This window comes from Apus apus, chromosome 13 (assembly GCF_020740795.1).
Source record: "Apus apus isolate bApuApu2 chromosome 13, bApuApu2.pri.cur, whole genome shotgun sequence".
In the NCBI taxonomy this organism is placed as follows: domain Eukaryota; kingdom Metazoa; phylum Chordata; class Aves; order Apodiformes; family Apodidae; genus Apus; species Apus apus.
The window spans coordinates 171,052-198,480 of record NC_067294.1 but is presented as its reverse complement, the minus strand read 5'-3'; the positions used below and the strand labels follow the sequence as shown (position 1 = coordinate 198,480).

General features: G+C 44.5%; 2 protein-coding genes across 6 annotated transcripts in view; both read right to left on the bottom strand.

Moving 5' to 3' along the window:
• JAKMIP2 (janus kinase and microtubule interacting protein 2) overlaps window positions 1–16,932 on the bottom strand; it is a 40,071-nt gene extending 23,139 nt beyond the window's left edge. For all 3 annotated transcript variants that reach the window (XM_051631224.1, XM_051631225.1, XM_051631226.1), the window contains exon 1: window positions 16,866–16,932. The gene's annotated coding sequence lies outside the window, so the exon portion shown is untranslated. The remainder of the gene's footprint in view (window positions 1–16,865) is intronic.
• Window positions 16,933–19,088: 2,156 nt separating this feature from the next.
• Window positions 19,089–27,214, bottom strand: CDC23 (cell division cycle 23). Of its 3 annotated transcripts, XM_051631229.1 has the most exons (16): window positions 27,087–27,214; window positions 26,946–27,018; window positions 25,921–26,058; window positions 25,626–25,668; window positions 25,195–25,300; window positions 24,981–25,113; window positions 23,932–24,109; window positions 23,743–23,840; window positions 23,436–23,517; window positions 22,693–22,846; window positions 22,420–22,539; window positions 21,999–22,074; window positions 21,624–21,685; window positions 20,664–20,742; window positions 20,451–20,570; window positions 19,089–19,590 (listed from the first exon to the last, which is right to left on the bottom strand). In XM_051631229.1, the coding sequence occupies exons 1-16, from the start codon at window positions 27,212–27,214 to the stop codon at window positions 19,420–19,422; spliced, it is 1,761 nt and encodes a 586-aa protein (XP_051487189.1). In that variant the 3' UTR covers window positions 19,089–19,419. The 3 variants fall into 3 exon arrangements, with proteins under 3 accessions (XP_051487189.1, XP_051487191.1, XP_051487190.1); XM_051631231.1 differs by lacking the exon at window positions 26,946–27,018; XM_051631230.1 differs by lacking the exons at window positions 26,946–27,018; window positions 27,087–27,214 and adding an exon at window positions 26,487–26,741.
• Window positions 27,215–27,429: the final 215 nt, after the last annotated feature.

The following is a 27,429-nucleotide window of genomic DNA, read 5'->3' as shown; positions in this document are numbered from 1 at the left end:
CGTAAGGATCAGTGCTGTTGAGAGAACAGGACTAGAAAAGAGATTACTTAATCCAAAAGGCTTGCAGTCTGAGGTAAGCAGGCACTTTAGTCTCAAGGATCTACCAACAGTATCTTACCTTTCCCAACCCTCAATTCCCCCAAGATCTTGTGCCAAACTCAAACTCTTCCCACAACTCACCTACAATCTGCCCCAGGAAGAGAGAAATGCTGAAGTCCTCACCAGCATTCTGGGTCTCTGTAGCAGCAGAGAACTAACAACATGCAAAAGCCTGTCTCAGATAAGAAGTTGTCCCCTCTGCCATTTCCAAGGGAATGCAAAAGAATTCCATCAATGGTTTCTACCAACTGAATTTTTGCTGAAGTGATTCAGCTAAAGTGCTGCAGTAAGTTTAAACTCAAGCACTTTTGCCAGATCAATAAGAACATGAGTGTCTCTCTGTACCAGTTGGGTTTTCATGGTTTTTTTTATGGGGAGGTTTGGGATTTTTAGCATTTGTCTTGATTATTGACACTAACTGACAGTCTGAGATAAAGAGGTGTTCTGTATACCCACAAAATAAATGTGGATTTAATAAGCTCCCTAGAAATTTTTTTTGCCCATGTCTCAGCACTGAACTGAGACTCAGATGGTGCCACGTTAAAGCTCTTTCAGGAAGGCCCCAGTGAGCTTGTCAGTTCAACATCATACTGCTTTTGATGCATAAACTTGAATTTTATGCCAAAGCATTTCTAAATATCTGCTTTACCAATGCTTGCTCACAGACCCATGCAAACTGCAGTGTGGGAATAATCTTTCATTAAAAACCCTGCTATCTTGCAATACCACATACTCCCCACAGGGTGGTAATTATATTCCCGAAGAGCACTGTCCCTGTAGTCCGCTGTGGAAATCTAGGCAAATTAGTAGGATAATTTCACTGGCTGCCATGTCCTCACTACACTAAGCACTCTCAGTTCCAAAGGGCGGAAGGAAGCCAAGGAGATGTTCTGGTTCTCAGCAGTGCACATGACCAAATCCTAGATTTTTAAGTCTAAGAAGAAAGAGTTTTGTTCCCTAGATAAATAAATTCCCTTGATTTCAGTGAGACACAGCCTTTGGGATATACCCCTCTCTACCCAGGGTAGAGTACTGATGCCATTAGACATATCAACTCAAGGATATTAAAAAAGCCACAGCATTCCCAGATTGTGAGAATAACATGACCCTAATAACCACTTCAAAACCTGGTAGTCTATTTGGCAATGCAACTATTTAGAGATTGCAAGAAGCATCTGTCAGATGTCTGTAAGCAAAATAACCAGCAGAATTATTTACAGTGAATGACTGCCAAGTACAATAGCAGCTGGAGTGTCTTCTATCAGCTTTGTCCTCTACCAGCACGTGTCAGTATGAACTGCAAGAATTATTGTTGGAGCCCTTGGAGCCATAAAAAACCTCTGGTCAAGCAAAAGAAGGCTTCAAATTTATTTATTTATTAAATCCTATGTGCAGATTTCCATGCCAGCTAGCAGGATTAAACATGTTTCTAAAGCACAATAAATTCAGTCTGGAGCTCACAAGGAGCCCCTCTCCGCAGAAAATCCATCTAGCAAATTCTGAAGTAACAGCTGCACATGTTTCTTTTGAGATGCATCTTGAATGAAAATGTAAAAGAATTCACTACAGAATTTGCCACACTTTTTATGAGAAGTAGATGAGAACTAGTACACATTGCTATAGGCTGTGGAGTATTTATCAGCAAGAGATCACGGCACACTTGAACTTAATTAGAACTGCTGCTGAATGAAAAGGCATATTTGAAACTCAAGGCTTATTTATTGCTTGGATTTGTTTTTTGGATTTTTTTGGGGGCACTTTTTAAAGATCAATTCAAGCTTAGCTGCATGCTATAAACAGGTATCTGAAGCAAATATTAGTCTCACCGTATGACAAGCACTGAGTGTGTGGATAATGGTGTGCTGCTTTCTGTGGCAGAACATGGCACAAAAACCCATAAACGCCTTGAGGAAAGCTCTAAGATTTAATGTAAAAAGACAAGTACAACTTGATAAGCAATCCCACTAGAAGCTTCTTCTCACCTAGTCTCTTTAATCTTCTGTTTTCATTCCCTCCTACAAATTTTACCCATTGCTATTACTTTTATTTTGGCTTCCATAACTTCCTTTAAAAATTATTTTTTCCTTTATTTGCTGTTTGCCCTAGTTCTTTCTTTTCCATGACATTCTAGATTGCCTTCTGGTTAATATCCAGGTTTGGTAATATGCTAACAAAAAGTACAGAAGAAAATTACATCTACACGTGCTTCCAGATACACTGTCATCCTTTATCTGAAGTGGCAAAGCAACCTACTCTGACCATTGCTCCCAATAATCTATAGCTCAGCCACTTTTCTCCCTTTCTCCTCTAGTCATCAATTGCTTTGTTTTCTCCAAGCCAACTAACAGTTTATTTACAAAACCAGGCTTTGCCTAGCTTTCTCTATCTTTACAAGAGACACTCAGGGATAGAAACATCTCAGAAAGCTGAAATTAGCACTTCACCACAGCCTCTACCCTATTGAATCAGTGTTCTGGGCCCTCAGGCAGATGGAGGTACCAAAGCATTACAAAGACCTGGGCCCCTGCTTCAGGGATGCTTGGAATCAGTTAATCATTTTTATCAGTAGCTTTCATGCTTTTATTCTCCTCTAACTCTCCCCTGCACTATACTGTCCAGGGCCAAAAACAGTCGAGGATGTCTAGCCAGACAAAACAATCATCCCAGTGAAGGGATCTGAAGGTTTGGGGCAGGGCGGCGTTCAGCCATAAGCCTTCCCGCCGTTTTCTTCAAGGCTGGAAGCTCAGACAAACAGCACTCACACATTTCACTAGATATCCTTAAGAGTGTAACCACCAGGCCCCAAACAGGGGCACTGATAGGAGTCTTACATTCAAGACAGTCCAGAGGTGAATCTGAGGAAAATATCTCTATTTGTACTGTGTTTTCTATAGTTGCATGGAAGATGCTCTCTAAAAAAGTATCAGTAGAAAGGCCTCCTGCTGCTTCCCTTGCAAATATGTAAAATCGCTGTTACCATACTGAATGTTAATTTGACAAGTTGGGGGTCAGGCTATTTCAAAACAATCTGTCTTTAGGAAAGGCCTTTGTCATGAGAGCTGAAGACCCAAAATTGGCTCCTTTCTCTGCTTTACTTTGCAAGGAGGAAGACAAGTTGCAGAAAATGCCCTCCCAGTCTCACTGGAATAACAGCATAAGCACAAGAGAAACAACACACTCTTTGCAGGGGACATCCAGCTGAGTGTGAGGGGCAGGAGTGCATACCAATCAAACAGCCATAAGCATAAATGCTCCAGTTTACACATGAGACAGGCAAGGCTGTATTTATAATATAGAAATTGCCTGAGGCCTCTGGAAAATAGCTGAGGCCATTGTTGTCTTAGAGTGTTGCAACAGTTCACTGCTGGATTGTCCCCATTTGTAATAAGAATCTTAGCTATTTTATCTTCTTTCACTGTAATACAGTGCATTAGAGGAACCTAGCCAGACCGTTTTTGTCTTCCGAGCCATAGGTTTGCTCTTTCCATGAACTATGTACAAAATGGAATGCCCAAACTGTGTGTGTAAAATGAACTTCATGTAGGGGACAGGCATACATAGAGGTAACTCTTCTGTAGGTGCAAAGAGGGTCAAGGTCAAACACTTAGAAAATACCATGCATGGTGTAAATTTTGCTCTTGCCCCAGGAAACACAGTTATGCATCTTTTTTATGTGGCTAGACACACAAACCTGCGTTCAGCTGCATGCATCTAATGATACAACTTCAGACTATGACTTTTCCATGCAGTAGTTACTTGGTACTTTGTCTAGCAATTTCAAACCATTGCCAACAGCATAAACCTCCACCAGCTCAAAGAAGCCTGTAGAACAGGAGTTCTAGCAATAGAGAAATAACCCTAGGCACATTATCCTCTGTGGGACTAGGATGTACTTTACTCTATTGACCTCAGATTTAACCTGTCATGTACACCGGCTACACAGGAGAGTTTCATGGGCAACTTGTGACTTGTACCAGCCTAACAAGCCATAACAACAACAAAAAAATTAAAAAAATTATGTTGCCCTCCCATCACCCTTGCCTACAGCTGTTCTGGAAAACAGGAGAAACAACAGCCAAAATATTATCTCAGAGAAGCCAAAGACCAGAACAACAGAAGAATATAACCAATTCCATTTTTCATCCATAAGCACAATGCTCACTTTCCACTTTTACAGAATTAAGCAAAAGAAATGGAATTATAACAAACCGCTACCTCTGGAACTTACAGTTTCCATGTCCTCTCAGCTGAAAAAGATCCACCGCTGTATTCTGGGAATCGCTTGGGATTCAAGGAAAAATGTCTCTTCTTACCGGGAATGAGTAAAACCCAAGGTGCAAGGGCACGGGGCGCAGCAGCCGGGCCCGCCCGGCCCCGGAGCCGGGCAGCGGGCGGGGAGGCCCAACAGGCCCGCCCGGCGCGGCGCGTCCGGGCCCCGCGCTCTGCCTCTCGCTGCCTCTCGCTGCCTCTCGCCGCCCTCCCCGGCCCTGCCACCGACGCCCCGGACACGGGCCGGGCTCCAGGGCTTGCTACTTTCCAGGCAGCCTTCCTGCACCAGAAAGAGACGGCTCTCAAAACAGCAGGTAATTCTGTCTGAAGTTTCTGTCACCTCCTCAGGCAGGCTCGCAGCCTGAGGCGGGCTGCTCTGCAGCTCTCTGCACCTTCTGGGTCATCTCCACACAGCACGGGAAATCAGGCCTCGGCGTGCCTTGAAAAATGCAGCAGATCAGAATTGATCTGGGGGATAGGGGAACAGCTGAGCATCCAGGGTGTCAGAGCCTGGAGGAGGCCCTGCAGCACTGGAAGCCGTGCTTTGTTTTCATCACTCTAAACTCTTAAAACCCTGTACTGTTTGACGTGTATCTGTGTATTTAGCAAGCAGATTCAAATACATGCCTGAACAGTAATCTTTAAAAAGTCAGGAACATTGCAGTTTCCACAAAATTTAGAAAATCAATCAAAATCCCTTTAAAATGTGTCCTAAAGCATAACCCCTCCTCACAGCAAAGCCAGGTGTCTAATGAACTCAATTTTACTCACTCCTGAGTGCTACGCCATTCAGCCTCCATACATAAAATCTCTGAAGTCTCAACTTTGACTATGAACAAACAAAAGTACATTTTGCATATCCTGAGAAACAAATCTACCTTCATTCAAAGAGGGAGAGATCACAGTGCAGGCCTCTAGCAGTGGCAAAACCAAAGCCAAACATATGCTCGTAAGAGCCTTTTGCAAGGGCAGAGACATACTACAGAAACAGACCAAACCAACAGACTAAGAATGCCTCCTCTTGCATATTTTGTGCCCAAATATTCAGTGGATTATAGGCCTATAACTCTTTTAGGCTTTATGAAAATTCCAGCTGTAGTGTTTTCCTTTAAAATAATCAGCAGTTGAACAAACTTTTTTTCCTCATTAGTGGTGGGAAAATCACTGCTTCCTCTGACAGGTGAAAAACTATAATCCACTGTTCCACGTATATTTTGTTTTCTCCTCTATGCCTGATCTACAGAGACAGGAGTCTCCCAAAGCTACCATCTGTAGGAATACACAACCAGATTTATAAAGGCAATAATGTGCCCAAACATTCACAAGGGGCTCTCAGCAGTGCCAGGGCTCAAACTCCCATGTGAAGTGGGGACACTTACCTCATGTTTTTCAAAAATAGCACCAGTCCTGTCTTCACTCTTAATGGACTAAGTTGCTTTAAAACAGTCAGATCCTGCATCCCTGGATTTACACATTATTTCCATTTGTGGCTTCTAGCAGAGAGAATGCTTTGAGATCTGGTTTGCAATATTGGAAAAGATCTGGTTTACCTGTTTGGAGATGGACAAAGTGCTGAAAAATTAACTACATACTACAGCAGCAGTGGTGAAGCTTTCCAAGAAAAACAATCAGTGCCCTGACACTAGATCCCAGGCAAGCTTTCCTCCATTATTGTTAGGCTGCACATTTTCTACTTACTTCAAGTACAAAACAAACAGAATCATTATCTCCTGTACTTAAATGCAAGCAGAGACCTCCAAATATAATAGTCGGTTTAACTCAACGAAAACTTGCCTGCATCAATAGAAGGAAGGGAAAGGAAGGAACTTAATTTTCCTGTGCTCTCACAGAAGAAGGAATTTTGAGACTTTCAGCGAACCTGACCAAATCCTCATTTGAAGGTACAGCATTTCTTGTGGCCCTGTTCTTATCCCTGTTCCTCTCTAGAGTGCTACAATGACAGCATCAGGACACCATGACAGCAGCTTCATACTAAGTGTAGATCACATTCCCTGACTTGCTGCAGCTGTAGAAATGCATTCCAATTGATGAGAAAGTGCAACCAGCTACCATGAGGGCAAAAGAGGATTAGACATCTGTGCACTTTTGCAGATGTCAAACAGTTGAGCAGTTCTTCAGTGCTTGAGAGCTCTTTTAAGATAGCAGGTATTCTTAATCACTTTTGGAAGCAATAGTTCAGACACGGGCAATGACACAGGTACAGTGAACAAAGAGACAAGTCACGCTACACACAGATTAGGCTAGAATTAGGAATACAAAATGTGAACCAGAGACAAGCATGTATTGATGCATCAAAACCACATGAAAGTGCACTGTCATAAGAATACTTACTGACATACCATAGAAAAAATACAATATTTTGTTGTATTGCTAAAATAAATGAGAAGCATTAGGTTTGTGTTTTTGTTTCCAAATCTCACAGCATTATGCTTTATCTTCATGGTCAACATTATGTACGTCTTTGTGCCCCAAAGATGTCAGCATCATCAATAAAGAAAATACAGTTATCTGCACAACACATCAAAATCTTCACAGAGCCCCATAAATTCACAATATGACCCTATTAACCAGAGGGCTGCTTCTATCCCTAAAATTGTACTGACCATATTGAGTCTGAAGGCATGAAATTCTAGACCAGGTCATGATTAATAGTGTACAACAAATCCGCTCTGTGCAATTTCTAAATCTCTTACTTTCTCAGTGTTAAGAAAAATGAGAAAGTCCTGCAGGATGGAGGGAGGGAAGAAAAAGAGTCAAATCTAAGTAGATTTCAATGCAGTCTCAAAATCTAGAACTGGTTTAAAAAATAATTATTTATGTAGTGTGGAAAATCCTGAAAATTAAGAATTTCCCTGCCAAACAGAAAAGAAACAGAAACCTTGATATTTCTCTTTTGGAAATATGGAAAATGTCTCATTAGATTGCCCTGCTATTGTGAAATCAATGCATCATTGCTCAGAATAGTATTTTGATTTATGTACTGTTATACTTAGAAGTGAAACAGCTGTGTCAAAACCAAGCAACTCCATCAAACCAAGCACTAATTAAATGTTCTTGAAAACTGTAGAAAAAGGGTTACTTCAATTCACAACATCTGTGAGTTTTGTGGAGATTTATTTACCAAATCTGACATCACCTAGTTGTTTGGCAGAACGGCATAAAGAAAAAAAATCTTAATAGACAGCAACTGTTCCTCCCCATGTTCATTCTCAAGCTGATCTGCAGAGTTGCAAGAAAGACTTTCTTCCTTCACAGATGTGGAAAGCAGACTCAGGAAGCTGCAAACCCTTGTCAGGCTGGATTCTCACGTGCAGCATCACCAAGCATACATTTCATAACCAAATCATGGTGACATGCTAACTCTGGAAAGGACTCTGCCTCCCTAAGTTATTGTCAGGGCAGTCCCTGGCCAAGTTTGGGTTTTGTGGTCTCCCTGAACCCAGGATGTGGCTCGGAACCTCATTGGCATTTTTGTAACTGCTGGTGCAACAGTGCAAGGCACTTAACACAGACCTGCTCACTGTTCATATCAGTATACTTTATTCTGTGAGGCTTATCACAAAGGAAAAAGCATCAATGGGCTCAGGATTTCCAGAGCAAGGGGGTCAGTTTCAGCTCCTCTGTGCAAGAGGGGACAACAGGAACACAAACAGACACTGTGCAGTTCAGCACAACTGACAATCTCTAGTCAACAGTATTTAAAAGTCAATAGCTCAGTGAACTGCTAACATCAATGTCCATCAACAATGAGAAACAGGGCAGATGTGACCCAGCCTCCTTACTTACTCCTGTATTTCAGAGCAATATTCACCTTTCTCAGAAGTCACTACCACAAAGTAAAAATTATTCAGAGAGGATATTGTTACAAACACAAGCTCATATCTTCTGTCCCTTTCAAGGGATCAACTGATCACCTCTTAACAGAGCTGATGAATCCACTTTCCATCGTCTGACTGAATCCTCCAAAATCCACAAAGTCCCAGCAGGAAACTGCCAGGGATAATGCAGCACCTAAAATATTAGGGAGGGACTCTCAGGAATTGTTGAACTGTCTCATTTGTGTAATCATCTGTGTTATACTGAAGAGAGCTTGTCACATGGGCAAGTCATTTTATCACCACTGAACAAATTGCTTATATCTGAAATTGCAATTAAAAGAAAAGGGCTTTTATTTTTCTTACCCATAGTTAAGGTCTCACTCCATCTGAGCTCGCTCTAAGGGCCATATTTCAATTTAAGTTATACTTTAATTCTCTGCTTTCTGAGGGCAAGAGCAGACAGGGACTGCAAACACACGTGTTCCACCCCAAGCAGTGCTGTCAGGCACTTGGCTCTGCTCAAGGAGAGGGTGACATTCTTCCCTCTGCGAAGTGGGTTTAGTTTTGTGAACAAGCAGAAACTCTAATGAGTCTAAACTTGTTTTCTTTGGGGCCCAGAGCCAGCATTTCAGTTTTTGCAATATAATGATTAACTTGCTAATTCAGAACACTGCTGACCCAACTCTGCACCAGCAAGGCTGCTGGGATTCAGGTTGGCATTGGAGTGTTTTCCAAATCAAGACTTCTGATCCAAGCACCCTGGCTCCAGATCCCAATGCTGACTCTAGAACCAGAACTTCAAAACATGACAAGTCAAAAAAACAAACTCCCTTGGAACTTGAGGAGTAGTTCCCATGCTTGCCTGCTGAAAATTTCATCCTAGTAGCTAGATTGGATTCATGCTTGTTCGCTGATCTGGTTTTAAGCAGTATTTTTATCCACATAAGCCAGTTCCCATCACTGCAACAATTCTGTTAGCTATGAGGGAAATGCTGGCCATACACATTTCTCTCTCTCTCCAAAAGCTGTCTGATTTTGCTAGTGGAATTTGAATAAATCCAGAATTCAGTCTTTGCTGTGGCTTTTATTTACCAGGTTTCACCTATGCTTTGCATTGTTTCAGAATAAAACTCAAGCCCTAATTCTTGTATTCCATGCTGTGTGTTACATCACATAACAGAATACACAAATATTAAAAACTTATTTAAAGTATTATTTCTGTTACTTTAGCATGAAATAGTAATGCAGTATCCCAAGATCAACCCAAAAACTCAGCTCAGCCTTGCTGTAATTGTCTGCAGCCTTTATACAATTCTGCTCTGTATTTCTTTTTATAGTTAGAAAAATAATTTTCAGGAATATTAAAGTACATTCACAACTGAACTCACAATATCCCTCGGATTCAGGGCTCTGCACAAGGAATAAAGGATGAGTCTGGTGCTGCTCATGCTAAAATTACTGTTGGCCCTTGCTCTAAAACATGAACCAAAAAACTCTATCCAAGTTCCTGACAGCTCCATGGAAACAGTCAAAAGGGGGCAGAAGAAGCATTATTGTTATCCACAGCAAAGCTGAGGAGATTTGTTAAACCAATATTCTAGTATTCTGTAGCTAAAATACCATCTGTCTCTTTTCCATACTATTATTTCTCTAGAAGCTGCCATAACACGATCCATACTGAGACCATCACCAGTGAAAATACTAAATCCTGCCCTATCCTGAAACAGGAGGTTTCCAGAATCAGTATTTTGCGGCATGAGATACACGTGGACACAGACTAGACACAGCATTTAAGAATGGCAGAATTGTCAGGAAAAGGATGAACTCTACCAACCTGCCCGGCTCCTTGCAAGATGGGGTCTGAGAAAACATTGCACTGGCTTTGTACTTGGAGCATTATCCAAGGCCCATTTTTAGCTCACTGAAAAGATGTTTTTGTAAATGCATTTTTCACAAGTAGGGTTACACTCAACCGCTGCCAGCGACAACATGTACAGCCTGAAAGAGAAACATTGTAGTTCCCAGAGTTTATAGTATCAGGCTCTCCTTTCTTTGATTTTAACAAGCCAGAAAAACCATCTTTTATTTAATTGAAATGCATATAAACTGGAAAACACCAAACAGTGAGGGGAAGTTCATGCCCCATATCTTTCTTCTGAAAACCCTTTTGTTTCATTCTAAAGCCATAACCATTATATCTCTTGTCTTACAGATATCAGAGGAGGATATTTTACATTTAGTACTAAAGACTGTCAGATATTTAAGTAATTTTCCTATTTAAAATAAGACTGTTAACTTGCAAGTTTTTACCATTTTAGCTCAGCTCTTGCTACAGCAAATAAAGGTAGATATTGATGTTAGAATGAATAAGAAAAACTTGCATTCTGGCCTCCCATGTTCACTCTTAACAACTCGAATCTCTAAGATGAACGTTTTCTTCTGTGGACACCTCACTGCCATACAGATCACTACCTTTGCAGCTTCTCATCAGCTTGCAGTTCAATGTAACTTCAAAACTTCTGTTTTCTTCTCCCACCATATCACTACCAATGCCTTGCAGAACCTCACACACAGATTGCTCTAATTTTCTGTGTCCTGTATCCCTCTTGCTCCTTCCCTCCATTTTCTGGGAAAAGAATCTGAATGTTCCCATTACCAGGGAAGCTCAGTAAAACCTAAGCCAACTGTTACAGTTCATGTCTTCACATCAGCTTTCAGCAGAAATTAGCAACTTCTATCAAACTTTTAGAATCAAAATACCTTTAAAAATAAAAACATTACAAGTAACACTCACTAGAAACACTAAAGATTATTCAGGTATGAGTACACTGTGACCAGAGTTGGTCCTTTTCATTTCTGAATTGTTGTGACTGTTACTCATCTATCAGATGTTGAAAGACAGGTTCCTTCAACATCCCTAGAGCCTGAAAGCTCTGCAAAAATGGTCGGAAAAATCAGAAATCTTATTTTCCATCAATGGCATTGATCAGCTGAGGGACAAGGAAGTGTCATTCCCTGCTCTCTCAACAAAACCAGTCCGATGAAAACCTACCACGTAACACCATCCATGCTAGTGTGAGTAGCTCTAGATAATAATCACGTAGCTCTCATAATGGAAAGAACAAAAATAAACAGCCAGCAAAAAGTGAAACTCCTGTTAGATGTAGAGTTTATCCTTAGCTGTTTACTATTTAAAAACTACCCCTTAGCACTCACAGGATCATTTTTAGCTGAACTGTGCTGCTTTAAAAATAGAAACATAAGCAAGTATCAACCAGGGGAGCAGCATTCTCCTCCTGTGTAAGCAGGTGATGGGTTGGATTCTCAGCCAGCAAAGATGTAAGCATGAAACACCACCCATTAAAGCCAGCTGAGATGCTGGTTCACGTGTGACACAGCAGAGCACCAAAAAACTAAAATGTTTAGTTTACAAGGCATTCAGGATACTGTCTTGAACACACAGACTTCCATTAAGGCTGCATCTGAAATTAGAAAAATATCTTGTGGTAATTTCAGAGAGATTTTAATAGGCATTAAGCTGTTGTCTGTCATTTCAAATCCATCTCCAAGGCTGATGCTTGCATCTTCACTGAGCTCACCTAAAACAGGCTACCGTGCAGATCCCTGACACTGACTGCAAATTCCAGGGAAACAGCAACATGTAGGTCATGCTGTGACCTACAAAAATACACAACACAATCCAAAGAGATCTGCTCACACGGAACCCTGCAGCCATGGGCTGGATACACTGGGTCAGTAACACGTACACTGGGTACCCATGGGTGATCCTTAGCTACCAGGTGTGCCTCTGGAACACCTCCTGGAGACACTCTAAACTTACAGGCTCATTCTTAAAATCATTTCCAAATTAATTAATGCAACTTTTTGCTTGATTATAAGCAAACAAATAGTAATGAACACAATTGTTCTTTCAGCTGTAAATTACTCACTGTTCTTCAAGTGCAAGAGTCCCCATATAATCTTTGTTCATCTAAGACTGATTATAACTGATTCCTTCATACACAAGAGATGAGAAGAGGATATTACTAAGGGTTGCTTATTAAAGCAAATGCTCCTAGCTGATTCTCCAAAAATTACCACATCTTATTTTGTTCCTCACCAACAGAGATGGAATACAGCAGCTTGCAGAACCTTAACTATTAAGTACAGATAAATGCAGTGTAAAAAACACTCTGACTTCTATACAAGTATTGGAACTTCAAGAACAAAAATAACACTCATGTTCATGAAAATTTAAGTGTATATTATGTATTAATACAATTTTAATATTTTCTAAATCCATCAGTAAAACACATGCATACCTAGCCTACCCCAAATACAGGAAAACAGTTCAGTATTTATTCTAATTAATTTATATTGCCTGTAACATTAAGAGTTCTAAGGATTTTGCATACACCATAGAAATTAATAATGAAAAATATTTCTGCATCCATTTTAAAATAAAATCATCCTAGTGACTTTTAGTAATACAGTGCACATGCAGAAAAAAAAAGAAATAAATAAAAAATCCAGAAGCCCTGACTTCACCATTTCCCCAAATTTATTTGCTTACTCATTATTGATTACCTAAACCACCTGGGACCTCAATGAAATTTTCAACAGCTGCTTCTCCTTTTCAGTTTTCATTTCCATGTTACTTAGACCAGGTTTAACCAATCTTTCCCCATAACACTTAAAATTAACAATTTCAACACAATTATTAAACACTAAGTGTGAGATATTGCCTCCCAGGTGTAAATGGGAGGAATGCATACAGTGAAAACAGAAGACAACGTGCATTTTTACATCAGCTGTTCTCAATTAAAATAATTCATTTTGTTACTCTTTATAAAATATTCTGAGATAATGTTATACTTTGAATTATCATTTTTAACAGAAAAGAAGAGCTGGCATGCCATAGCAGCTGTTCTAGCTAAACTATTTCCTCAGGTGCTCAGGTTTGGTTTATTATTCAGAGTTACACTTCATCCAAAGTTAGAAATGGAATTGTGGTCTATCCAGCCCTCATTTGTACTCTTTAGTTGTTGGTGCTTGCTAAACTGTTAACTAAGAGGATTTACTGTGTACTAAAACCTTTGCTGCATTAATTTGCCTCTTTCTGGTTTAACTATGCTGTTGGATGGTCATATATCTCAGTTCACTTTGCTTCTCTTCTGACTACAGCTGGTTCACTCTGTTTACCATAGGGAGCTGGCTGTGATGTCTCAATGTGATCCTCCAGATAAATCACAGGTCGTACAGCTTCCAGGCTGTGTGACAGTTTCCCAGATACTCACCAGTCATCCAAGTGCATGGCAAGCAAAACATACAGCACCATAAATTTTAGTGAGATGAACTGAAAGCCTGCTTTCCTGGAAGTGCTTGCATGTCATTATTTTTCTTTCAAAGTTCATGGGGTGTTTTAGAATCCAAACTGCAGACTGTGATCCACAGCTTCTCTGTCATTTACAGAGAAGCTGTATTTATGCTCATTTCCCTTGACAGCATTCAGTGTGGCTAAACCATGACTCTTCCAACATGCCATTGAATTTCCTATTTAGAGCCCCACCTCCTGAAGCAAAGATTACTAGTCCTCATATGTTAAAAGAGAAATTCAAATACACTTTAAAGATACAGAAACTAGAAGTACTACAAAAATTATATTTTTCTACCCTCATGGATTCTGGATATTGAGAGCTGATGATACAGAACTGCACAGATGTGGATGAATAAAAGGCAGCAAAGAATCCATCTCTGAGAAGGAAAGATGAATTTGTTATACTCTGGTAAAGATCAGATCTTCATATATATATATTGATGTATCATAGATTGATAGAATGCAAGGTTGGAAGGGGCCTCAAGGATCATCTGGTCCAACCTTTCTGAGTACTACTATAGTTTATATGAGATGGCTATTTCTAGGGGAACTTCAAAGAGGTTACCTGCTGGGAATCTGAGCGAGCTCTTGATTTAGAAACACATAATGCAAACATGCCATTGTAAATTCAAGTAGAAGAATTATCTTTTAAAACAAAAACATTTGGTTTACAGTCTTGTAACCCAAACATTGCAGTGCCATGCACAAAGACTACAGAGAAATCTGATGGAACCCAGCAGAGACAAAGAATAACCAACTAGAAAGTGATCCAAAATTAAGGTATCTGATACCAACTACCTTGCTGCCTCACAACTTCACAGAGCAAATCAAAAGCACAAATAATGATGACAATGAAAAATGACCATGACTCAGTAGCAAGTAACCATAATTTGGTTTAAAAGAAGGGGGTTGGGGAAGAGGAACAAAACCAGTTATAATTAACAAACTACTTGGATTTCAACTGCTCAAGTTACATCCGAGTTACACGAGTCCTATGACAGTACAATCTATCACCACACTTTTTTTTTTTTTTTTATAGTTAGAGGACTATTTTTATACATATTGAACCACAATATCAACTGTCTATCAAATCGATGAATAGAAATCAAAATGGAAAATTATTCTGGCATCATTTTGCCAGTTATGTTCCATAGCATTTTCCTGACTTGAATACCTTGAGGTCACATATTCTTTGTAATGACAGTGAAATTATGCAGCATCTTTCCAGCTACATAAAAGGTCTAGCAGAGCCCAGAATACATTTACAAGTTACAATAGCCAATCACCTCCTTAACACACAACCGTGTTTTAGCTGTACCTCATATTCAGTCCCTAATAAGTAGGATACAGAAGTTCTTATTCAGAAGATTATTTAGTTGGAATGGCCTCTGGAAGCAGGGAGATTATCAGAAGCCACTGAAAGGTAACAGGGGCAAGGTTATCAGAAGGGGGGCTGAAGCAGTTTCCTCTATCACAGAGCCTGAAGTTAGGCTTGGGACCAACACTGTAGGAACACCTGGGTCAAATCCATCTCCAAGGTGAGGACCATGTTTCTCTATTTTAGGCACTAACATAACAGCTAGTCCAAGATGAGCAAGTCAGAAAGGTTGTTGCCTCTGTCACTGGCAGTCTAGACCCTTCAGCCGGGAGCTCTACTGGCAACCAGAGAACCCCAGCAGTCCACCACATTGCCACAGTTCTGGGAGAGGGACCAGGTCAAAGAGGCAATCACATCCACAGCTCCAGGTAGCCACCTCCACCGGGCAACTCCTATGAAATCCCAACAGAAACTTTCCAGCCCTTCCTCTCTGAGGCTCCTCCTTAAGATTTTGCTCACTATGGAAGCAAGGGTAGAACTGGCTGCAACCCAATTAACTTGATTAGAATCACAGAATACTCTAGTTGGAACAGACCCACAGGGATCACTGAGTACAACTCCTTGCTCCTCGCAGGACTACCTAAAGCTAAACCATGTGACTAAGAGCATTCTCTACAGAATTGCTACAGAACTACTTATAGAGCACTGGTGTCTTATACCCCTTCAACAATTAACAGGTAGCCACTCTCAGACTTCACCAATATTGTAGCCATTCCTGGAGAACCTCTTAGAATCACCAGGTATTGACCTCACTCAAGTACCAATCTGAACCTGGTCAAGTGCCAGCAAAACTAGCATTTACAGCAGGCCTGGATTTGAAATTCCTACGTAGAGCAGTAAGCCAGATCATTAGAAACAAAATCTGAGTCAGAGCAGAAGCAATAAACCTCACATTACTGCCTGAAAAGGGACAAATCATTCTCCTGTTGGCCCACCCAGACCACTAGACCAGGCATTATTACATGCACCAGTGCATAGTTTGACCCACCAAATAAGAGACAGAGAGTGGGACTCAAACGTGTCACCTCACAGTGATGCATAGGACAGTATCAGAATGCAAATGGTTTAAAAAATACATCTCATTCATTTTTTCCTTACAAGAGCTCATATTAAGCTTTTAGAAAATAGACTGCGCTGTGCTCCCAGCTTAGAAGGAATACTCAGCATCCTTTGTGTATTTGCATTCACAGTAAAAAATGGAAGCAGAGGACAAACGCGTACTCAGCGCCACAGGCCGCCAGAAGGCACAACCTGCATCTGTCCGACGCAGCCATAACGAAGCGGAGGGACCGCAGCCCAGCGCGGTACCGAGAGCTGCCCCGCGGCCCCGCCAGCCCCCGCCTGCGGGGAAGGATGCGCGGCACGTACAAAGCGCCGCATCCTGCGGGCCCGTGTTGACAATCCCCCCGCAGCCCCCGCCCGGCCCCGGGGCGCGGGCAGGTGCGTGTCCGAGGCGGCCGGTCGGGCAGCGAGCCTGGGGCTGCGGTGCCGCGGGCCCCGGCTGCTCCCGCCGCGCCGCGCCGGCCGCCCCCGAGGCCGTCGCACAGAGGCCTGGCCCAGGCTCCGCACATCGTACTCGGCCCTGGAAAGCCCGTTCCCTGGTACCAGCCGCACACCGCGCTCAGCACGGGAAGGCAAACAATGACCGACCGGGAGCACAATGGTGCGGGGCCGAGAGAGGCTGAGCGGCTCCGCACGGCGCTGCGGGCTGCGTCCTGCCACACCTCCCCCCCGCCTCCTCCCCAGCACCGGCTCCAGCTCCTCTCCATCACCTCCAGCTGCTCCATCGCTCCCGCTGCTGCCGCCGCCCCAGCCCCTCTCCCGGCCCCGACCACCGCAGCCGGCCCGACGCATTGTTCCGCAGCCGCGGGGCCGGAGCACCCTCCCGGCCGCCGCCGCTCACCGTGCCGCAGCCAGGAGAGGATGCCGAGCGGCCAGGGGTAAGCGCGGCTCATCCATCGTCCCGCCGCCGCCGCGGCCCCCGCACCAGCACCGGCCCCGCCGCCCTCCTGCGCGCCGACGCTGAGGGCGGGCGCCCGCCCCGCCGCCTCCCCGCGGCGGAGACCTGCGCTGCGGGGCCGGGGTCTGCGGCAGGTCCCGCCCGCCGCCGCAGCGCCAGGCAACGCGGGGAGGGCGGGGCGCGGGAGGGGCCGCGGCTGCGGGGGCTGCGGGGGCAGCGGCGGGTTCGGGGCTGCGGGGGCTGCGGGGGCGCCCGGCGGAGCGAGACCCGCTCGGCTGCGCCCGGCGACACCGACGGGAGGGTGACGGGCCCGAGCCCCCAGGCTTGAGCTTGGGCCGCACGAAACCCCCGCAGCCCGCGGGCCACGGCGCGGGGCGGGAGCGACAGGCCTGGTGTCCCCGGGCCTGGCATCGCACCTCGGGCTGGCAAACGCCTTTCGAAAGGCATGAGCCGTCACCAGGACAGCGTTAGGCTGGTGCTCCACGAGGCCATGAACCTCAAGAGAAGGGCCTCCCACAGCGTGCTGGGGAGCCGGAATGGATTGGAAGTGTTGGTGTGTGTGAACGCACCGCAGAAGCAGCCACACTTCTGCACAGCCCAAAGGGCAGTGAGGCAGTTGTGCCTAGTGACCATGGAAGCCCCTGCTCTTCAGGTTCTTTCTCATCTCCATCTTGTTGAAGATTGACAGCAAGGGCCCTGAAAGAGGTTGGTAGGCCGACAATAATACACACAGAAAATAATTCCACTAATTATCCTTTTGGCACTTTTCAGAGAAGATAAATATTGCTATTATACCTGGTCAGATGAGGCGTTAGTTCCACAAAAATAGACTCTTATTTTTGTAGGCAAAGTGAAAACAAATGTTTGGCTTTTTTCCCTAACCACGGCAAGATGCAGAAAAAAAACCACCATCATCTGTGGAAACTAAAGGATGTTTGAGTTGGAAGCTGGATTTGCAAATTGTCTCCATTCTATAGTTTCCTGGTGAGTGGCAAAATCAGAGCAAAACTAGGGAAAAAGGCTGAATTTTGAGTCCCACCCTGAATGCCAAAATCCATCAGAATCCCCCTTAAAGTAAGGACTAACAACTAGGTATTACGTGCCAGTGTTTCAAATCTTTACCATTAAATCTTTATTAAAATGGAGGCTGTTTCCCCTTTCCCAGTCTCTTGGAACTTCACCACACTGTCCTGTCTGTTCAACTATGATGGGTAGTGGCTTAGAATCTTCACCTGCCAGTTCCTTCAGATGCATCTCATCAGGTCCCATGGACCTGTGCACTTTCAGGTTCCTTCCCTGGTCTCAGACCTGATGTTCTCTAACAGCGGGTGGTTCTTCATTCTCTGTCCCCGCTTTTGGGTTCTGTTAATTGGGTGGCTTGGCTAGTGCACCTACTGGAGAAGATAGGCAAAACAGTTGTTGAGTACCTCAGCCCTCTCCATGCCAGGTGGTGCTAGGTTTGCAGTTTCTTTCATCTTTCTTTGTTACATGTACCTGACAAAACCCTGCTTGTTATTTTTTACATCTCTAGCCAAGTTCAGCTCCAGCTGTGCCTTGGCTTTCCTAATCCCTTCTCTGCACTCCCAGGCCATATCCCTATAATCTCCTAAAGATAAAAACATATCACAGGATGCCTAGGGGAATGATGCCTAAGGGAGGGGTGAAGATGTGTCAGGGAGGAACATACAAAGGAAAACGGGGTGGAAATCCTTAATCATGGAATCATAGAATGCCAGGTTGGAAAGGACCTCAAGGATCATCTGGTCCAACCCGTCTAGGTACTTCTAGTTTATATGAGATAAAATGATCCATTATGGTTCATCCAATTTCATTTGTTACAGTACACAAGAAAGCTGCACCATAAAAAAGCCCAAGGACAGTAACTTAACCATTACTTTAATTGTGCTATCCCACTGGCTGCTTTTCTACTGAAGGCCAAAGTATCTGTCAGATCCACAGGAGGAGCTACTGAGGCTCCTTGGAATTCCTCTGACACTTCTCAATCCTTCAACATAGACATGGCACCTGTATCTAAGTGTCCGTATCTGCTGCTTTAGTGGAACATCATCTGTTCAAGACAAGCAAAAGTCCTTAAGTAGCCAGGGAGGTAGACAGCAATGATACCCACTAAGAGGTCATCCAAAGAACTTCAGCAAAAACCAAAGGTAACAGGGCAGAATCAAATTTCAAATATATTTAACTCAAGCAGACCAGCTCTTCCCCATCCCTCAGTTAGCAGTAGTCCTGTGTTCTGGAACACATCTGCCCTCTGACTGGAATGACTTGGTGAGAAGTACAGCAGGTTCTCACATCTCAGCACAGGCACTTTCATGTAGGTTGCACCTTCGCCTGCTGGGGCATATCTGCCTTCAGCTGTGGGCTCTAGGAACTCCTGCCCCTCACATGAAGGCAGCAATGAATGTCACTGGAAAGAAGTGGTGGCAAGCCCTATCTGCAATGTCACACTCAGTGCACGGGTTAGAGGTATCAGCATTGTTCATGGTGTTACAGAAGACAGGTTGAGTGGGGAGACACGACGTGTGGGAGTGTTGTTGGCTGACAATGACGCCGGGAGGAAAAAGGGAGCAGCAATATCCGTGGATGATGTTTCTCCTTGGTTGCGAAGCTGTAGGATCTGGCGCAGCAGGGCCTTTCCTTCTTCTCTAGTCTGAAAAACAAAACAATACATCTATGAATGGGTGGTTTCTGGGTCAAATTCAGTATGCAAGCAGCGTCAGTGTTAGTAGTTTGTCATTCTGTAAGCCTGCAAGCTATGACAACCACCCTCATTTATTTTTTTCTTCTACTTAAAAATGTTAAGGTATGTCACTTTTTTCTAGTTTTTCCTCCTTTTACTCACCCAATTTGCACATTACTTGGTTGTTTCAGACAGCATTACCATCAACCACTGAAGCTGTCTAAATATTCCAGCAAATGTAGATTGGAGAAGCTTCAAACAACCTGAATTTGGGTTCTCTGAAGTTTCAAGACAGCTTTGTTAGGGATAGGCCAAACACCCTGCACCTCATGGCTAGTGTCCAGCACCAGGCTGAAGTTACAAACTGAAAACTGCCCTATTGCAGATAGAGAACATCTCAGAAAATGGGGTCACACACAAAACCCAAGTACTGTTAGATCCTCTGCACTGTCTAGACACAGAAGATGAGAAAAACAGAAGTTATGCGAGTATCATCTCTACAGAATGCTGGGAGTCTGTGACCATTTAACCACCTCCTCATCTCCAACATTTTCAGCAGTCTGAAGACTGCCATGTGGAACCACAAATTCTTTTCTGTAGTGAACACCAATGAGACAGGGTTCAGTTTTATTATCTACATCATATTCCATTACTTTAGTCAAACATGAGCCACACTAGTGATCAGGTATCCACCACCACCACCACTCAGGATGTGACCTGCATGGCAGACAGCCCGCATTCCTTCATAAAGGATTCCTTCTGCTCCGAGGGGAGTCGAAATCAAGGTCTTAAATCCCCCAAGACAGACCCAAGACTGCACAGCTACTCACATCATTGAAGGCACAGCACTTCTGGGCACAGGCCGAGGCTTCGTCCCACAGCTTGCACTTGAAGTAGTACTGGGCCAGGTAACGGAAGGCAGTGCTGACCTCCAGGTGCTCTACTATCTCCTACAGCAAGGGGGTAAAACCCATCTTTAGTGCCTTGCAAGGTAGTTCCATACCACGTTTACTTCTCCTTTTATTCCCAAGATATCATCTTACCCCACAGGAATAAATATCCTGGATGTACTTGATGTAGCACTGAGCTGCCTGTTCAGACTCATTCAGCTGTTCGTGCAGTCTAGAAGATGAGAAAAAGAGAGACTCCTGGAACAAGACTGCTCTGTCAGAGACATTCCTGGTCCATGTGAAAGCACCTGCTCACTCCCACCTGGGCTAAAACCAGGTCTCTTCCTTCAGTTTGCAGACATGCACAGTGTGCTGCTCCTCATGGAAAGGGATACCCAGGTTGAGAACACTTACACTACCAGGCAGGGAGCCAGTCAGACACTAACTGCTAGAAGCAATGACATCTAAAGCAGGGACTTTCGCTGCTCCAGTATATTTGAAAGCTTTTAACAGACCTCTGCCACCCTATTTACTGGCTGTTTCCTCCAGTGCTCCTTTTTCCCCTCTACATCCCAAAAGTCTTTGTGCAGCAGCTTCACCTTTCACTTACCCTTTTCCTTCCCCTTCACTCTCTATACTTGATATTACCTTATCCCCACCAAAAATTAGTGCTGGAATCAGTGTTCACATTTTTTTCACATTAGGCCCTTTCCTAATATCACAACCATTTACTGGGGTGGGGAGGAAGGAAATTTAAAAAGTAATAAATCCATCTACATTTTTTTACATCATCTACCATCATGGATTGCTTTATGTTTCAATACAACAAATACAGTTTCTAGCACTGCCTGCTCAAATCACCTCAGGATTCAGGGTCCCCTGCAACCCACATTATGCTACAATTCCTTCTAGTTCTCCTGAGGAAAACTTAAAAGCTAAAGCTAGACACCAGAATATGCTGTCACTACAGACCTAAAGATGCCAGTTATTACACAGCTCCAAAAGTAATACTACCCAATAGCAAGTCCCCTTCTTTACTATTGTATCATTAGGTGTCAAAGTGCTAGTTGCATTTAACACAGTATTGACAGTTCAGCAACAATCCATACTCACTTTGCTAGTTTCACCAGTGCCATTTTCTCCACATCTCCCACAGCATAAGCTCTCCAATAGCACTGTGAAGGAAGGAAAGTCAGTCAAGCACACAAGAACTACCCCAGTTCATGACTCATGCAAGCAAGTTAGAGACAGAAGACCAGATGGCCTTCCAGCAAAGGGGCATGTATCATCTGTAGGCGACTATTTATCAGCTGCTCTAGTGACATGGCAGCAGAACTCTCTCAACTGTACCTGCCACAGAAACGGTTTCAGTAAGCTCCTAACAACACACCATTTGCATTTCCAGCAGCACCAGCTACACAGTTTTGCTGCAACTGTTGTTCCAGGAGACATTCTCACATCTCACCCCACACAGCAGTTCCCACTTACCTTTTTAGCTTCCACCAACTGATTGAGTTTCTCATAGCATTCTCCTAGAGCCACCAGCATTCTAGAATCGTTTGGTCTGTAAAAGAGCAGTTCCCAAAAGTGGTTTAAGGACAGCCAGCTGATCCCAGGGAGGGGTGGGGCAAGGGGAAAAAAAAACACAACAAAAACTACATCTGGCAGCACCTATCATCTTCACCTACATAAACCATCACTTATGCTCCTGACCAGCCTTCCTCGGCATTTAACTGACAAAGCCTTCTGTTAACAGTTAATACAACTAAAAGATTTGGAATAGTGAGACTGCACAAATCACACAGCATTGATATTCTTCCTCAACTTAGTTCCTGCATGTAAATTCCTTAGCTAGTAGCAACCACATCAGGGTGAACACCAATGAACACTGCTCCATTCTCAACTCTACCTGAGCTGGTGGGCCCGGCGGTAGTAATAGAGACAGTAAAATGGCATTTTGAGGATTTCATAGGTCTGGCCCAAGCCATACCATGCTCTGTAGTCCCTTTTGTTCACCTCTATTGCATGTCTGTCAAAGAAAGGGAGATAAACTAGTCAGCAAGCAGTCAGGATCAACAACAAGACAAAATTCAGCAAGAGACTAACAAAAAAATACAGTATGCTACTTCAATCCTTATGGATGCAGATTCAAATACCACTTTGAGCAGTACATGAGTGGTACCTGTAAGCCTGGATAGCTGCAGATGTGTTCTTCATTTCCATATATTCATGTCCCATGAGTGTCCAGGCTCCCAGATAGCGAGGATTCAGTTTCAGGGCCCTCTGGAAATAGAGCGCTGCTTTTTCGTGCTGGGAACGCAAGCTGTAGTAATTCCCTAAAGCAACAGGAAAAATATTTAAATAAATTTAAAAAAAACCAAAACCAAGAACAACAACAAAAAAAACCTCAGCAGAGGAGTAGAAAAAAGACTGAAGAGGCATTACCTACTACCTCCTAACTTAGATTATAAAGAGTCCTAGTAAAGGCAGATCTGATTCAAACCTCAAGAGACGACCCCACACCAGCCTGTTCTCCAGTGTTCTGGTCAATCCATTCCTAGTTGTATCAATCAACTAAGACCCAACCCCCTGGCCCTCAAACTTATGTCATGATCTAACAGATTAATTTCCTGGTCCTGACACACAATGATTTCCACTGAAGTTTCAAGGCTACAAATAAAGGGACTATAAGGGGCTTCCATGATTTCTCCAACTCCTCCCTGCACTGATAGTTTTACAGCAGCTTTTTCAGAGAGAAATGAGGGAAGAGGGAACCCTGTCATTTAGTCTGCTCTTCAGGCTGCCTAAAATCACATCCAGTAATGGTTTTGGTAGCCTTACTGGCTGATCATTTTCACAGCTGCTTCCAAGACTTCCTCATACAGCCTGCAGACAGTGTAAGAAGAGGCGAAGAGCTGGTCTCACCAATGACACAGCAGGTCTCCACACGGTACTTGTCTATCTCACAGAGGTTGTGGGCCAGGTAGCTCAACTCAGGCTTCATGCTCTAGTGAGACAAAGAAATTAAAGTGATGAGAAAAGGAGCAGGTTAGTTTCAAAGAATACCTAGGCAGTTAGCAATGCATGCATTGCATCTTTTTCATGGTGTGAAGCAGAAAGCAGCAGCTGAAAGCCCACGTTCAGAGAGGCTATACCGCACCAGCTGCCCTCCCAGTGTGCAACATACTCTGACAAACACCATCTCCGTGGACAGGCAGTGGAAATAACTTACCCTTACATATAGCAAGTTGGAGAAAGTGTCCATGTTTTCTATCCTGTAAGGATCTTGTTTCCTTAGCTCGTTAAAGATGGATAAAGCTTTGTCGATATCTGCAAAAACAACAGCAGATGGAAGAACAAGAACTACACAAATGCCAGGCTGGCCTTACGAGGCTCGTTCCTCCTCATTAGTGTCACTGACCTCGGATGTTGTGGTAGGCAACTGCAATCTGGGAGATGATGTACGTGCTTTTGGAAAATCCTGCATCAATGAGACTCTGATACTTCTGCAGAGCCTCCTCTATCAGCTGCAGCTCTGTATAAATGTGTGCAAGAAAGAACTCTTTCATCCATGTATCTGGCAAGGACAGGAACTTCAACTAGGAAGAACCAAAGAAGAGGAGGAAGAGATGAAAATCAGTAGTATTCTAACAGCCGCCTCTGGCAAATAATTAATTCTCTTCCCTCCCATGATTTAGCAGATGGTCTGGAGGTAGGAGGCTTTCTCACAATTGCTTTCTTAAACCATAACACCAGCTACAAAAGAGCAGTATTAGGACCAAGAATTAATATCAGGTTCTATAAACTGAGAATACTGAAACAAGAAAGGACCATTAAGGCACCCAGTCTAAAAAGCAGTACAATATGGACCACATAATTCTATTTGATCACTCCCAATCTATTCTCATTACTGCTGAAATTGCAGAATAATTGAAGCATTTAATTTTGTCAATCAATAAAGAAATTATTGTCTCCAGATCTGACAGCACCTGGCATCTGCTTCAGCCACTGGCCTTGGAAAGACTGTACTTTCTTTCTATGTTTGAACATCATTATTGCATCGTAATTTTTGATGCTAGGATCCAATTCTGTGGAACTAGAATCAGATTAAGGAAAATAAAAAAAATTAAAGAGAAGTATCTTAGGAGGATCTCCTTCATCTGACAAGGCAACAACCCTGCTGACTACTGCTTCAGAACACAGGAATTAGCCATTTCTTAAACCACTTTGTGGGTGAGTGATAATAAATTAGCCCTGCCTGGATGAAGATTCTCAACTGTACCATGACAAACAGTTAAAGGAAAAGAGGCTTTAACAACATAATTTACAATCTTGGATTGCCTTGCCTGAGGGATTCTCACAGAACAAAGCAGCGGGTGACATCAGTCTTGTGGCAATTGAACCACTGGTTACTGAATCAGGTTAAACTCTCTAATTTGTCACCACATCTTGATCTCTCCCAAGTTTTACCATCTCCTTATCTGTAATCAAGTTGCAAAGTTCCAGCCAGGCTCCCCAGTGCAAAGGCAGGACGTGGGTAGCTTCAACAAATACATCTATGGCTTCTTTCACCAGGTCCAGCTTCCGCAGCACGACACCATACCTGTGAAGTTACAGAGTTAATCAGAATCATAAAACTCTGCATCTCTGCACAAACACACAATAAATACACACCAACACTTACAGATAAAGGCCAAATCCATCCAGTTCCCGTGCCTTGTGTTTCTTGCTGAGCTCAACTCTCAGTTCTCGTAGAGCTTCATTTTTTACCTGTCCTTTTTCCAGGGGTCCTGCATGAAGAGGAAGTCAAGCAGCTGGTTTTCAATCAAGATTCTTACCACAGCTATTACAAAGCTGAGAAGGCTTCCCTGTCTGTGATTATTTTCCTCGTTCAAAAGAAAATAATTCAACCTGACCACCTGCTTTAACATAAGAACTGATTAAAATCTGTAACCTGTGTTAAGCCAATGAACTGAGAACAAAATAAATCATGTTTCAGCACACTGTTAAGCAAAAAATTGAGGGAAAAGCCATAAAACCAAGACGATTTACATGATACAGCATTACTAGAAACTTAATTATATTGTCTTGTGTTCCTTGATGCCAGAGACTTACCCAAACTATCCACTGTCTCATCATCCTTCTTCTTTTCCCCTGACTGTGGAAAACAGGAAAATCAAGATTACATCAAGCAGCATATTCCTCATGTTGCTGGGATGCTGGGAGCAAAATGCAAACTGAGTTTTCACAACTGTCACCGTTCTAAAAAGAACACTCCTATCCCCCCCCAAACATATAATCTGGGCTAGGTGGTAATTTGGAATAGAACAGGCAAAAAAATAAGGTATGCCAGGAAGGGAAAGGAACCAGAGGATTCAGTGCTAAAAGACAACTTTTCCTTCTCTCTTACCAGGTACCTGGAGTACATGTACAAGAAATAAGCTTTCTGACTCTTGCAGCCCCGCAGGAAATAGGCAGCCCGGTCATACTCCTTGAGATCAAAGTAAGACTTGGCCAAAGTGTAGGCATCCAGGTCACGAGCATCCTCCTGCAGGCACACAGAGGGGCTGTGAGACCTCAGAACCTCTAACACGTGTTAGGGAAATCACCCAGTTATGAACAGATCAATGAAACTTCTCTGAAAGCTCAAATCACAGTTTAGAGCTGGTGTGAGTGCCACTGAAACTCTCTGCCTGCTCCCTCGCGAGAGCAGACTCCCAGTTTCAAGCAATCAGCACAGACTAATTAGAAACATTAAAAAGAAACAGGTTCCAGAAAACACTTTGCAGCAAGCTGCCAGAGGCAGCAATTGCTGTTCAATTAGTATGAATGCCCACAAATAAGAAAACTACTCAGGAATTCCCTGTTAAACAATATTAACCCACTAACCACAAGGCAAACGTCTATCGGTAGCTGTGCCTCTGAGCACCTCCACGGCACAGCACAGCGCTGCAACCTGGCAAAACCAGCACACACCTACACGTCCCGCTCTACACCTGCCGAGGGGGACGGAGACACAGCTTATTCCTCTTGTGTCTTAAGGAGCACAAGTTTAACGGCACAACGTCGTTTGTAGCACAATAAAGCGTGGCCTTCGCAAAGACAGAACGTTGGGTGAAGCAGCGCAGCTCCAAGCCCTGCTCGCCGGGCAGGGAGCGGCAGGGGCCGGCAGGGAGCGGCAGGGGCCGGCAGGGAGCGGCAGGGGCCGGCAGGGAGCGGCAGGGGCCGGCAGGGAGCGGCAGGGGCCGGCAGGGAGCGGCAGGGGCCGGCAGGGAGCGGCAGGGGCCGGCAGGGAGCGGCAGGGGCCGGCAGGGAGCGGCAGGGGCCGGCAGGGAGCGGCAGGGACCGGGCCGCGCCCCGCGCGGCTCCGCACGTGCCCGAAGGCCGCTCCCTGCCGCTCCGCCCGCGCTCCCGCAGCGCCCGCCCCGTCCGTACCTCCGTGAGCGCGGGCGGCGGCGGCAGCTCGCTCAGCGGCAGCGGCTCCAGGGCGAAGGCCAGCTCGGAGGCCCTGCGGGAGAGAGGCCGGTCAGCGCCGCGCCGGCCCGCGCCGGGCCCGCTCCCCCCCGCCGCGCTCACCACTTCCCGCTGTGCTGCAGCCCGCGCTCGCGGCTCCGCTCCGCCACGCTCAGCAGCTGCTTCTTGATCTCCCGCAGGTCCGAGAAGTCGCCGCCGCCCGGCGCGGCCGCCGCTCCCGCCGCCGCCATCCCGGCGCGGCCCAGCCAATCACAGCGCGGCACACTCAGCGCGGCCCCGCTAGACCGGCCCTTCTCCTTGGGCGGGCGCCGAGGCCTGGCTGCCAATCGGAGGGGGCGCGCGGGGCCCCTGGCGTCTGATTGGCTGGGGCGCGGGGCGGGGCGGGGCCGCTGGGGGCGCGGGGCCGTGCGGGGCGTGCGGGGTGTGCGGGGCGGGGCCTCCTGCC